The sequence below is a fragment of the Alligator mississippiensis genome, chromosome 6, assembly GCF_030867095.1.
Source record: "Alligator mississippiensis isolate rAllMis1 chromosome 6, rAllMis1, whole genome shotgun sequence".
In the NCBI taxonomy this organism is placed as follows: Eukaryota; Metazoa; Chordata; order Crocodylia; family Alligatoridae; genus Alligator; species Alligator mississippiensis.
Window position 1 is genome coordinate 43,541,713 of NC_081829.1, and position 14,337 is coordinate 43,556,049.

At 50.4% G+C, this 14,337-nt stretch overlaps 1 protein-coding gene across 2 annotated transcripts in view; it reads left to right on the forward strand.

Annotated features, from left to right (window-relative positions):
* The window catches only part of GRID1 (glutamate ionotropic receptor delta type subunit 1), a 1,166,358-nt gene that overhangs the window by 1,055,271 nt on the left and 96,750 nt on the right, over positions 1–14,337 (forward strand). For both annotated transcript variants that reach the window (XM_006277864.4, XM_019497194.2), the window contains 2 exons: positions 2,485–2,809; positions 13,817–13,955. In XM_006277864.4, the coding sequence (XP_006277926.1) occupies positions 2,485–2,809; positions 13,817–13,955 (464 nt within the window). The remainder of the gene's footprint in view (positions 1–2,484; positions 2,810–13,816; positions 13,956–14,337) is intronic.

Genomic DNA, 14,337 nt, shown 5'->3' on the forward strand with positions numbered 1-14,337 from the left:
CCTGTCATGCATTCTTTATTAAAAGTAATAGGTTTCTCATTATCTGTTATTAGTGGGGAGAGGATGTTTGAAATGAAAATTAGAGCAAAACAAAAGATCAGCACAGTTGTAAATTATCAGTGCACATAGACACGTTCACACACACAGTATCACAACATTCTCAACTCTTTAATATTAGATAACTATGCAGAAGTTCTCAAAATTTATGCCTGCTTTTCTGAATTTCATTATTTGAAAATGTGGTTGGAGTTCTCTTGAAGTTTGCTTTTCTGTGAGCTATTATGTAGTGTTCTGTTACTGGTCTCACCACTCATGTCAATGGACTTTGCCCCAGCACTGCCCCCATTCCTTTTTCAAAGATGTTCAGAAACAGGAACCATGCAGAGAGAGCATAAATGCAAGCATGAGTGTGCTTTTTTATGATGTAAAAGAAAGCTGCTTTTATTCTTTGTGGGTTTGAAGGACTGGCTTCAGTTGCTTCTTATTTTGTTCAAACCAGCTTCATTCAAACTGGTTGACTGTTTGAATGAAATTCAATAACAGTTGCTAATTGTATCTCTACAATACCTTTAGGAATTTTATTATAAAAATAAAAGGACAATTACTGATAATAGTTATAATTTTTATTTTCTATTTGTTTACAAACAGTAATTTTTAAAATTAATTTTGAGAAAATTATCTAGGAGCACATCTACAAGGGCCCAGCAGGGGAGGTAATGCTCTGGGGCAACCAACATGGGTTCATCTAGGGCAGATCCTGCCTAACTAACCTGGTTTCCTTTTATGATCAAAGTCCCTGGATGAAGGCATTGAGGGGATGTCATTTTCCTGGATTTTAAGAAGGCCTTTGACACTGTTTCCCACCAAATTCTCTTAAAAAAATTAGGTGACTGCAGCATTGATGTCTACACAGTCAGATGGGTGGCAATTGGCTAGATGGCTGCACCCAGAGAGTTGTTGGTGGACAGGCCATTTTTTACCTGAAAGGATGTGGGCAGTGGAGTCCCCCAGGGCTCGGCCCTGGGGCCTGTGCTGTTAAACATCTTTATCAGCAATCTGGATGTGGGTGTGGAAAGCATGCTGTCCAAATTCGCTGACAACACCAAGGTGTGGGGCGCGGTGGGCACACTGGAGGGGAGGGACAGAATCCAGCTAGATCTAGACAGGTTACATAGGTGGGTGGATGAGAATAGGGTGGAATTTAATGCAGACAAGTACAAAGTACTGCATCTAGGGAGAAGGAACCAGCATCATACCTATAGGCTGGGGAACACCCTTCTTGTCAACACAGTGGCAGAAAGGATCTTGGAGTCGCTGTTGACTCTAGGATGAATATGAACCGCCAATGCGAGGAAGCAGTCAGTAAGGCTACCCGCACCTTATCATACATCTACAGATGCATCACAAGCAGGTCCAGGGAGGTGATCCTTCCCCTCTGAGGCATTGGTCAGGCCACAGTTGGAGTACTGCATCCAGTTCTGGGTGCTGCATGTCAAGAGGGATGTGGCTAGCATTGAGAGGTTCCAGAGGAGGCCCACTCACATGGTTAAGGGGCAGCAGGTCAGGCGCTAAGAAGAGAGGCTAAAGGGCCTGAATCTATTCAGTCTTCACAGAAGATGGCTGAGAGGGGATCTGGTGGCTGTTTACAAACTCACCAGGGTGGACCAGGAGAAATTGGGTGAGGCTCTGTTCCCCCAGGCCCCACTGGGGGTTACGAGGAATAATGGCCACAAATTGTTAGAGAGAAGGTTCAGGCTGGACATCAGGAGACATTACATTACAGTTAGGGCTGCCAGGCTCTGGAATGGACTCCCAAGGGAGGTGTTGTTCTCTCTGACCTTGGGGGTCTTCAAGAGTAGGCTGGACAGATATTTGGCTGGGGTGTTATGACCCCGCACTCATTTCTGCCCAGGGCAGGGGGTCAGACTTTATGATCTGTTTAGGTCCCTTCTGTCCCTAAGCACTATGAAACTATGAAAAAGCCACTTTCAACATGAATTCTATTTAAATAATGAGTTCAAAAGTATTTCAGGACCTGATCTGAGACCTTGTTCCAGTTTTTAAGGTTTTAAGTCATAGTTTCCTAATATATATTATTGCTTTGTGCAATTTTTTATGTGTATGAGAAACTCAAATATTACATATGGGTAACAGTAAAGACTCAATATATAATACACAAAAAGCAATCCAATACACAAAAAAATCCAAAGTGTTACAATGCTTAGAGTATGTTGAAACTGCTTTCATGGTGCTCTTGATAAGTAGCTAGGAATGGGAAAGAGAGCATCTGAGAAGGAAAGATTAAGGTTGTAGGAACATAGATATTCATCTAAATTTCAATTTATAATCAGATTAGAGAAAGAACAAATTATGTACATAAGCTATTGGCTATTTTGTAACTCTCATGGTCAGGTGTACAGAATCCATAATAATGTGTACTTCAGAGCCACTCTGCAACTCTGACTGGTTGCATTTCTGTTACAGAGAGCTGATCTAGCCATTTCAGCCATCACCATAACACCGGAACGGGAAAGTGTTATTGATTTCAGCAAGCGGTACATGGATTATTCTGTGGGAATTCTAATCAAGAAGCCTGAAGAGAAAATCAACATCTTCTCTCTCTTTGCTCCTTTTGATTTTGCGGTATGGGCCTGCATTGCTGCTGCCATCCCTATAGTTGGTGTCTTGATATTTGTGTTGAACCGAATCCAGGCAGTCAAAGCACAGAATTCTTCACCGTCTAGTCCTTCTGCTTCCTCCACTCTTCACAGTGCCATTTGGATTGTGTATGGAGCCTTCGTTCAGCAAGGTACTGTCAGTATTTACTAGCTTATAAAATAACATTGAATCATACTCAGGACTTACAGTCTCAGTACCAAAGAGCAGGGTGCATGTTAACCTTTAGAAAATAATGTTATGAAATGTAGATTTCAGAGCTGCTCCATGGCTCAAAGCACATTACATTAGGATAATTTATGCTTATAAACAACAGAACCTGAATGGTTGTATGCTCCACTGCTTCTCATACCAGCAAAAAATAATTTAAAATTTATTTTTTCCAAAGATATGAGTGCATATAAGTAAGACATTCTAGAGAATTCTGTTTTCTTAAAATATTTGGTACCAAATATAATCCTGATTATATAATCCTGATTTTTTATTCATAAGAGTTACTTTGTTCATGCGATGATTTAGTCATAAAAATCTCATTATGTAATCCCACTGAATTCAATGAATCATTGATATTTGCAAAGTTGCTTGGATGTCTGTGTCTTTGTAAGATCAGGCCCTACGTTTTTTTTTTGGCACAGATGTATAAAGTTAATTTAGCCCCTAAACGGAGGTTTTTAGGCTTAACATTTTTCTATTGCACTCTATGGGCACATCCAGATGAGCCTGCACATGCTTCTTGGAGCATCTCAAACCCCTTTGAGATGCTGCAGGAAGGCACATGCAGGAACAAAAAAACATTTCTTACACTGCAAATTTGCAGCGGGGGAGCAAAAATAGACCCCTGGATATCCAGGGGTCAAACAGTACCCCGGGGGGAAAATACAGGTCTGGCAACAGAGGCTCAGTCCTCCACAGAGATGCTCTGGTAGTGTCTCTGTCGTTGGCCCTTTCCCCAGTCCTGAAGCACACTGACTGCCCACACAGGACAGGTAGCAGTGCAACCTGCAGGGACCTGGACCCAGCTTCTGCCAGGGAAGTAGGGGATTGGGGGCTGGAGGAGTGGGGAGGGGACCTTCTGCAACTCCCCACTCATTCTTCCCACTCCCCTTTGGCTCTCTCAGCCCTGCCCCCCACACTCATTGGCAGTAGCAAAGAAGGAGCAGGAGTCTGGAGAGAACAGGGAAATGTCTCCAGCTCATTTCCAGGGACTTGTCTCCAGCCCCCTGCTTGTTCCCCTGCTGTCTCCAGCCTCCCAAGGCTGGAAATGAGCAGGAGAATGAGCAGGGGGCTGGAGAGAGTGGGAGGCTGGAGACAAGCCCCTGGAGATAAGCTGGAGACTTCCTCTGCTCTCTACAGCCTCCCGCACATTCTCTGCTCCTGCTGGTAAGTGTGTGTGTGGGGGGGGGAGGGGGATTGAATGGAGGACAGGGGGAATAAATGAGAAGCAGGAGAATGAATGGGGGATGGGAGAAACGAGTTTCCTGCTCATTCTTTTATTCTGTCCAGCCTCCTGCTTGTCTTCCTGCTCATCTCCACCCTCCGGAAGCTGAAGATTAGCAGGGAAACGAGCAGGGGGCTGGAGGCCAGTGGGGGGCTGGAGGTGATCTGTAGCCCCTGGTGGGGCCTGAGACCCTGTAGGCAGGGTAGTCCATGTGCTGGGGGGGGGGGGGGCTCCACCCTGTGGAGGGCAGGAGACCATTGGCGATGTGTAGGGGTTGGACGCAGTGCATGTGCACTTCCTGAGTGTGGCAGTGCACCCCCTCACTGTGGGGGGGTGCTTGCCACCACCCCCACCCCTGCCACCAGCAGCATCTGCAGACAGTCAGTGATCATTGCTGGCCACAGCTTTCACTGCTGGTGGTGTCTGCAGGTGGTTGCTGACCCCCGGTCAGTGCTCGCCACACCTTCCCCCACTGCTGACAGCGGCAGCAGTGTCTGCAGGAGCTCCCCGCTTATTGCTTCTGCCATGCTCCTGCCGCTGCTAGTGTCACCGTGCCCCACCACCTCTTGAGGCATGCAGTGGTCATGCAGGAGACCTACCCCTCCTATGCAACCCCCACACACAGTCCCCCCACACTTACCTACACACTGACTCACATCCCTCCACCCCACTCCCACCAGCTTCTGCAACCTCCACTTCTTCCCCCTTAACACACCCACCATGTGATAATAAAACCAAAAGCAAACATTGAAACATAGATATTTAGAGTTTATTTTATTATGCTGCTAGAGACACTGGTAGGCTTCCAAACTTCAATAACATTGTAAATATAGCAAGAAAACATTGCCCAGCTGATCAATTCCCCTTTCTCTCTCTCTCTTGTTCTAATTGTGAATGAATGCGGATTTGGGGGCATTTTAAAATTTGAACTTGTGATGCTGCTTCAGTAGTCTAGCTGACACAAGGGGCTAGTGTCCCCAGATACCAAGTGGTTAGGCTTCAGAAGCTCCTGTCTATTTGTAACATCCAAAAAAGCATGGGCCCTAAGGCCCACCTGGCTAACAAGTAGCTCCTATTTTATGGGGACTTGTGGGTGAATGTTACTACAAAATACATGGGACAGCTAATGAAAAAGAACAGGATAGGCATGTTGTGTGGGTCAGAGGGTCAAAACATGAAAATAAGTATGGCTGAGGGGGACAATGAGCAGAGCCCCCAGGGCTGAAACCACTGCTTCCACCTCAAAGGCATCCAAGGAGCCCGTGGATGCTGCCCACTGCTGCTCTGCCTGGAAATGTGCACAGACAAGGGAGAGGAAAGTGGCCCTACAGTTTCTGGATACCTTCCTGGCCAGAGCCACCTTCCTGGACAAGTACAGTGCCCACTTGGCCAGGGCCAGGAGGAGGTGGACCCAGGAGGTCCCGGGACTTGGTGGGGCTGTGGATGTGATAACCAAAACCAAAAAGATGGGGGTGAAATTCAACAAGAACCTCAGGAGTAGGTTCCAGAGGTGGAGGGGCTGCAACCTGGTGCACTTGAGGGTCATGTGTGCCATGGTCTCCCTCTGTCCTCAGAAGGGACAAGAGACCGGGGTGTCTGTGAAGCTTGCCACTTACACACCTGTGGTGACAGCTCCATGGAGGAGCCACCAGCAGAGGTCCCCAGTGGCTTGTGGGATGAGGGTGATGTACAGACTCAGTCACTGGGGTGCCCCAGCCATGCCCTTGCCAAGCAGGTCCCACCACTTGGTGTCTGCATGGGATGCGAGGACAGCATGATGAACAGTGTGGGGTACAAGTGTGCAGAGGTGGTGGTGATGGATGGTGGAAAAGTGAACAAGTCTGGTGTCCTCCAGCCTGCTCAGGTGGTGGATTGGGGAGCACTGTGAAGCCGGGCAAGGTGCCAGTCCCGTGACAAACTTCAGTGGGCTGGAGGACATGGTGCAGGGGTGGGGACCATCACCGTGTAGAACCTGGTCAACAAAGGCAAGGGCATTGGGCAGATTTTACCTCCTGGACCACATGGTAGGTTGCACGTGTCATGGGTAGATGCATGTTCCAGGCCAGTGTAGCAGGATCCACCCACTCCTGCCTATCAGGAAGTCTCCAATATGGGTGATACCAGCCAGGATCAACCTCTGTTGCAACCAGGGTGCTTCTGCTATCAGCACCTCCAGCTGGGGGTTCCAGAGGAAGGGCTCGATGAGCAGGTTAGCACCATGGGTAACTATTGCGGAGGACCAGGAGGTGGAGACCAGCCTCTAGGCCCAGAGGAGGTCCTGGTAGAAATCTGGCAGCCCTCGCAGGTCTTGCAGGGAGAATCCCCCAGGCTGAGGAGCTGCCAGGCATATAAGAGCCCCCAGAAGTGGTGAAGGAAAGCATGCCCCAGGTTGCCCCATGGCATGCGACTACTGACACCATGTGGCAGTTGCTGCAGGGCCTGAAGGCGGAATGCCAGGACCTAGCTCTGCAGGCAAACCAGGCCCTGGCCATCCTCCCAGAAGGATAGGCTCAGGATCTTTGCAGCGACTCAGTGCCATCCCAGCCAGAAAAGCTGCAGTGCCCATCTCTGGAGTCCCGCCTGGACCTCTGGAGGCACAGGCAGGGTGTGTAAGTGATGCCAGAGCATGGACAGGACCAGCTGGTTCAGCACCAGCACTCTCCCACACAGAGAGAGACATCTCAGGAACCCTGCCCATGCCAGAACTGCCCCACCACTCTTGCCTCCAGCTAGTGCCAGTTCTCCAGCAGGGAGAGGTCTGTGGGGGACAGGTAGACCACCAAGTAGAGCAGTGAGCCCATGCTCCAGTGGATCCCCTCTCCTGAATGGGATGGGCTCCACCAGGGTCCAATTGAGCTTGACCAAACACTCTGCAGAGGTATACAGCACCTGGAGAGCTCACATGAAGCAGGGCCCAAAGACAAAGCCCTGCAGCATGCCTGTGAGGTACCTGCGATCCACTCTGTCAAAGGCCTTCTCTTGGTCCAGGAATAGGAGGGCAAAAGACAGGCCCTCCCAGCGTGATAGCTCCAGGAGGTCCCAACCAGGTACAGGTGGTCGAAGATGGAACATCCAGGCACCATGTACATCTGGTCAGGATGGATCGCGTCCACCAGCATGGACCACAGGTATAGTGAGATGGCCTTTGCTGCCACCTTGTAGTCTGTCCAGGGAGACATGGGACACCAGTTCCTCAGGTTGTGGGGATCCCCCTTCTTCAGCAGTAGGGTCAGAACAGCCCTCCAGCATGACAGGGGGAGCTCCCTACTTCCCTCAAATTTGGCCCAGACTGTGGCAAGGTCTGGGCCCAGGACATCCCAGAAGAGCTGGTAGAACTCTGCAGTCAGCCCATTAATGCCCAGCACCTTGTTGCCAGGCATCAGATGGAGGGAGACCAAAAACTCAGAGTGAGAGGAGCTTCTAATCAGTCCTGGTCACCCACACTGACCTGTGGGAGTCCCTCCCATAGGGTCTGACAGGATTCAGCATTGGTCAGATCCAGGGAGAAGAGGGAGGTTCCATCACCCATCAGAAGGCAGGTGATGCACTTCTTGGCTCCCCACCTCCTCTCCAGGGCATAGAAGAAGTGGGAGCCATGGCCCATCTCCTGAAGGAGCTGGACGCATGAGCGGACAAATGCACTGCGGGTGTGGTGGTCATCTAGAGCACAAAGCTCTTCCCCCATTTCTTGACACTCTCCACAGAGAGATGGGTTGGTTGGAATGGTGGCCAGGCACCTCTCCAGTTCTAGCATTTCCTGCTCAAGCTGCTTGCAAACTGCCTCCCTCTGTTGTGTGTGCCCTCGAGTGTAGCTGTAGCAAAAAAGCTGGATTCGCACCCTCCCCACATCCCACCATCTCTAAGCTGAGGGGAAAGCTTCCTCTTGCTCCCACCAGGCCAATCAGAAATCCTGGAAGGCCTCCCTGAAGCCCAAATCCTTCAGCAGACTGGCATTGAAATGATGCCAGGGCCCAGACAAGATGGTGATCCCTGAAGGGGGCTGGCTTGATGCCAGAGGAGTGGGCCCAGGCAATGTGCAGCAAAGATATAAACCTAGTCCAACAGGGAGTGGTATACCTGCTCCTGCCCCACCCTCACATAGGTGAAGGCAGGGGGGTTGGTAGGGGAACAGGCACACCAGACGTCCACCAGGGGAGATCCTGATGGACTACTCCCAAGGATGCCCAAGGTAGCCTGGTTCTGCTCTCTGCCCAACTAGTCTCATGCTTATAGGGTGATGTTAAAGTTCCCACCAAGGACCAGGCACTTGTGAGGGTTGAGGGTGCTGATGTATGTGGCTGCCTGGCAGAAAAAATCCACCAACTCCGGGTGCCTTGCAGGAGCGTATACATTCAGAAGGTTCAGGACCAGGCCTGAATGTGGACCTGGAGGTGCAGCAGGCAGCCTGGCACCACCTCAACATCCTGGAGAATCTCCGGCTAAAGGCCTGAGGAGACCAGGGTGGCCACCTCTTGGCCACCTTTTGCGAGGTGTCTAAAAAAGACCCTGCCTCCCCACTCCAGGCACTAACTAGGCTCATTGGCTGGAGTTGTTAGGGTCTCCTGTAAGAGTACCAGAGGGTACCCTTCCTCCTGAGACCCTTCCTGCACCTGTGGACATTGAGGGTAGTTATCTTAAATGACTTCATGGCTGGGGGGGTGGAGCAGATGGTTCAGCAGAGGCCACGCGCATCTCAACACCTGGTGTGGGGTCCATTGGTTCACGTAGCACCCTCCCACACATATAGTGGGCATCTATGAAACTGCGGGCCCACCTATACATCCAGGTGTTGCAGCTTTTAGGCCCCTTGCCTTCCCCCGCCAGTGCCCTCGCAGTGGCGAGGACGCTGTCAAAATCTCAGTGGTTCAAGGCTAGCTGTACCTTGCTAGTGGACCGGTGGGTGTAGTCATGGTCAAGAAATGCAAGTAGCTCACCCCTAGGGGCTGCTGGAACTGAAAGGTCTGCAGGTTCCATGGAGCCTGATGGTTCTCAGGAATCCTCCTCCTGGTCCTGGGGCTCCAAGGGCTCCTTAGACACCATCTAAGGGGCTTCTTCACAAGATGGTGGGGTAGGGCTAGATCCCCAGGGGTTTTGTGCAGGGTCCCTGATGAGAATGGCCCATTGACTAGGGGACCCCACCGCAACCTCCTCTGGTGCAGGACTATGGGGGAGGCTGGAGGTGACATTTTCCTGGGAGGGGGAGGGAAGAGACCCGCCAGGCACCGGGGTGGCTCCAGCATCTGCCTAGGGGTTCTGGGAAAGGGGATCTCCTCCCTCAGGACTCACTGGGATGAGCCCCAGGGCCTCTGTATCCTCCAGATCAGAGGGAGGAGCCTCTGCTGCTAGGCCTTCCTTTGGGTAGGCCTCAGCCTTGGTACCAGTGGTTTCAGGGGGTAGGCCTTGGTCAGCAGAATGAAGGGCTTCCTATATAGGCTCCTGTTCAGGACTCTCCAGCAGCCCTGAAACCTCCTCCATGAGGATCACCCATTTGATCTTTCCTGGGCGTGGAGTGTCAGGCACAGCTGGGGAGGCCCCTGGAGGCTGGGCCACTCCTTCCCCCCTGTGTGGTGGTCTTGGGAAGGGGAGAGGAGTCCTCCATGTTAGAGGGCTCCAGCTGTGCCTGGGCCTTCCTCTTGCCTTTACGCCCAGAGGGGACCTTCACCCACTCAGCCATGGGGTGGTCCTCAGGTGGGCAGGTTCCAGCAAGAGAAGGTGAGGATTGGAGGGGTGGGGCAGCCACGATGGAGGTATGAATAGGGGCAGGGGGGCCATGCTCCCTCTCCTCCTGGCTCCTCCTGGCTTCTGGTGCCCTCCCTGAGACTCCACTAAACTTGGTTGGAGGGCAGGGTCCCTTGAGCTCATGGGGACACTCGTAGTTGTTGCTGGGGAACTGGGGGCAGCCTGAGGGAGGTGGGGCACCAGTGGTAGGGTCAGCCCTCTTTCCAGTAGGACCCACAGATACCCTCCCTTCCTGTCCCGTGGGGTACTCATGATGCAAATGCACATTACCAGAAGCACCGCAGGTCCCCCAACATATACAAATCCTCACCAGTGCCCACTGATAAGGAATTGCCAGGCACCCCTTAGCCTCCAGACATGCTCCTGCTACCAGCTAGATCATAACCTGATGATGGAAAGAGCACACATGGTGGCGGCTGGGGTCTCGGCACTGCAGTGAGAGGTCCACCACAGGGGAAATAACTCCCCAGGTTTTGGAGCTGGGGAAGCAGGGCCCAATTGGGGATATAGGGAGGGATTGAGCTGAGAACCACCCTGGTCCCCAGCTTTTCTAGAGACTTGAGAGGGACGTACTCACCCCCCACAATGAGCCCCCTCTCCAGTGCCTTTTGTGCGGCAGCCTCTAAGGCAAGGAAAAAGATCCCCTTGCCATGAAAGTGGGAGGCCACCATGATCTTGGGGCTCCTGCTGCCTAAGCCAGGGCCTGCATCCAGGTCTCAAAGTGCAGGTTCTCCTGCTTGGGCAGTTGGCATTTCACCCTGTGCCTGTGGGTGAGTGCCGGAAAGGGCGCCCTGCCACCTGAGCTAGAAGGGCCAGCAGTGAAGGGTCCTGGCCCCCTGGCTTCAGCTCTCTTTGTAGCTGCTTGTGTATATCTGTGGTCCCCACCTGGGGGGCCAAGAGCTAGGACCAGAGCCGGGGCTAGGGCCAGGGCAAAGCTGAATGGGTGTGCTGGCTGGTGTAGTGCACCTGGTCCCCTCAGGTACTGGTAGTCTAGGCTTGGGGTCAGGGCCCTTGCCCTTCCCACCCCCACCTGTGGAGGAAGCTTAAGTGGAGCCCTTCCCACTGCCTTTGCCCTTGATCCCTGATGATGGGAGAGGGGGCTTGGGAATACATCTGGGGGTGTGGGGCTGGCCCTGTTGGCTCCCTACTGGAGTCCCACCTGCCCCTGCAGAAGAGGCTGTTAGGCTTGTCCACCCTGAAGAGGTTGGTCAGACTCTGCCTCTGGGATGGAGGCTGCAGGGGCATGCATCCCCTTGGGGGCTTGGCTGGGATCCGCCCTCATAGTGGAGGCGGCAGGAATCTCTGTGGGGGCATCTGCCACCACCCAAAGGTTCCTGCCCTGCCATTGTTTTACATGAGGGCAGGGAAGTCAATGAAGAAAAACAAAATATTCAGTGGGGCTGGTGATTCTAGTAGGGGCATACTGAGGTTGTGGGGGAGAAGCAGGGTATGGTGGAAGGGAGCTGAAGCTCACTGAGCTACAGCCCCACCAGAGAAAAAAAAGGGAGTCCTATGGTTTGAAAATGTCGGGGAAGACATGCACGCACGCACGCGCACGCACACACACACACACACACACACACACACACATGCTGGGGAAACTCGAGCTGGCTTACTCAGCCACATAACAAACACCGGGGTAGAGGGAGTGGACCACAAGACTTACCACACAAGGGCAAGAACACACAGGAAAGGCTGCTGAGACGGATGTAAAAGATGGTTGGAACGGCGGAAGGGCTTTGTTTTTTGAAGATCTGTCCAGAAACCCTTCAGGCCTCCAGCCAGGTGCTCAGCAGAAGAGCAGGAAGCAGGAAGCCAGAGCAGGATCAGATGCAGTGAGGTATCTGTGGGGGAGGGCAGGATCAGTCAGTCAATTAGGAAGTAATCCAGCGCAGGTATGGTGTCAGGTGGTGCAAGGTGGTGCAGCAGGGAATCTCCCTCTCTCCTGAGAGGGGGCAGCAGCAGAAAAAACAGCAGCAGCAGTGATGGTGGGATACCTGCCTGAACATGCACTTTGGTGTGGGGCAAATTGTGCCACATTAAGAGGGTCCAAAGGAGGACCACTTGCATGATCCAGGGACAGCAGGGCAGACCCGATGAGGAGAGGCTATGGAACCTTAACTTGTTCAGCCTTCACAAGAGAAGGCTGAGGGGGGACCTGGTGGCTGCCTATAAACTTACTAGGCGGGACCAGTGGGGTTTGGGAGAGACCTTGTTCCCCCTAGCGCCTCCCAGAGTAACAAGGAATAACGTCCCTAAGTTGCTAGAGAGTAGGTTTAGACTAGACATTAGAAGGCACTACTAGTCAGGGCGGCTAGGATCTGGAACCAACTTCCAAGGGAAACGGTGATGGCTCCTACCTTGGGGGTCTTTAAGAGGAGGCTCGATGTTTACCTAGCTGGGGTCATTTGAGCCCAGTTTTCTCCCCTGCCCACGGCAGGGGGTCGGATTAGAAGATCTACGAGGTCCCTTCCGACCCTACATCTATGAAAATAACCCTTCCTGACTCCTCCTGGGTCTGCAGCAGGGGGAGCTAGAGCCCAGGGCCAGCCTCTTGCAGTGTCTCAAAGGGTTTTGAGATGCTACAAGATGTGCATGCACTCTCATCTGGATGCGCCCTATAGGTTGCAAGTTTGTAACATTTCAGCTAGAGACAATAAATTGCTATACTTTTACTGTTATTCTTTGTCCTTTGTGTCATTGAGATGGCCACTCCAGTGGGTTTAGTAAAGTAAAATGCATATAAAATCACCTTTAGTAAACACTAGAGGGAGAAGGAAAAACCCACTGTGTTGTAGAGGTTAGTCATTTAAAGGTCAACAATAATTATGCTGGAAACTTCAAAAAATCTACTGATTGTTGAAAATAATAAATAATATCTTGCAATGAAGCTAGGATCCTGGTTCTAGTATTTAAATGAATCATAGTCAATGTACAAAAATATATAGTTGCTCTCTAATATATTCTGACTTTTTTAAACTCTTAAGTGGTAGAAGTGGAAACTCCAGTACAAGTCTTTCTTTTTAAAGAAGTACTTGTTTACTTTTAGAAGTCATTCTGTGGTATTGATCCTGACAATTCTGGCTAAAACCCTAGGTGGATTTTCTTAAAAGGATTTTTCTAAACTCTATGGCCACATCCACACAAGCAAGAATGTTTGGTTTGCCAGGGACAACTAGTAGCAGGATACCTTGTGCCTTGGTGGGTTCCCCCCTGGGAAACGCTTGTGCCACATGCCCTCTGGCATGTGGCAAGTTCCTCCAGGCGGGGCAGGGGAGGTTAAGGCCAGCACTGGGCTGGACCCAGCAGCCTTGCCTGAGGTCCTGATGGCCTCCTGGGGCTGCAGCAGTAGCGATCCAGCGTGGCTCTCACCAGCCAGGCTTCAGTTTTGAGTGACATGAGCTGTCCCCACATGTGCTGCTCTGCTTTATTTTTTTTTTTTTTTTGGACAGGTTTTTTGACAATTGGATATCCAGGGGTCAAACTCCATCCCCCACTTACCCTGTGTTGCTCCTTTGCAGCATGGAGAACAACTGAATGTGCAGTATGTGGCACTGCAAATGTGTCTGTGGCATCACATACTGCACGGCTGCACTTGTCTGGATGAGGGCTATGAAGGGGAAGAAGGAAGGTTGATGTAGGAATTTTTCAAGATGTCATTGAAAGCTGTAATTTTAGCACAATTCAATATTTTCTTTGTGTGACATAAGGATTAACTTCAAAGAGTCTCATATTTTTCTGGATGCCTGAGCACTCATTGATAGAATATTTCTATGAGAGGCAAGATCTCAAATACATACTGGTGTTTGCTTATGTTTAAAGGGTATTCTATTAATGCAGATTGAACAGTTCATAGAAATGCATGGGGATAGTTAAAAGGCTAATTTTAAACAAAGACCAGCCATTGTAGGTGATTTTGAATGCCATTTCCTGAGAAAGTTCACTCTCCTTGCTTTCTTGTAGGTGGTGAATCTACAGTCAATTCTGTGGCTATGCGTATAGTAATGGGAAGTTGGTGGCTCTTCACTCTTATTGTGTGTTCATCCTACACAGCTAATTTGGCAGCATTTCTCACAGTCTCAAGGATGGATAATCCTATAAGGTAAGAATCTCTTTTTAACACAGAGCTGGAACTTGAATTTCATAGAAATGTTTCATCCAATTGAACACCCATTCATGTGAGAAGGAGATAATTCTCTTATTTTCAGTGTTTGCATTTTCCTGCTACAACCCACAGGCAGTTTATTCTATTGATACAGGAACTATTATGACACTTAAATATAAGAGAAAACTTTTGTTTCTTTTAAAGAAAGTATAAGTCTCCATATCTGAGACATCTTTTTATGGAAGTTTTCTTCCTTACTATTTCAGGTTCTTGTGTTCATTGTTTTTCTTGTTTACAATCAGGAGGAAATTTGAGATAATGGTATATTATTTGTATCTATAAGGAATTGTATAACATCTGGTCTTTCATCTTGCTCATA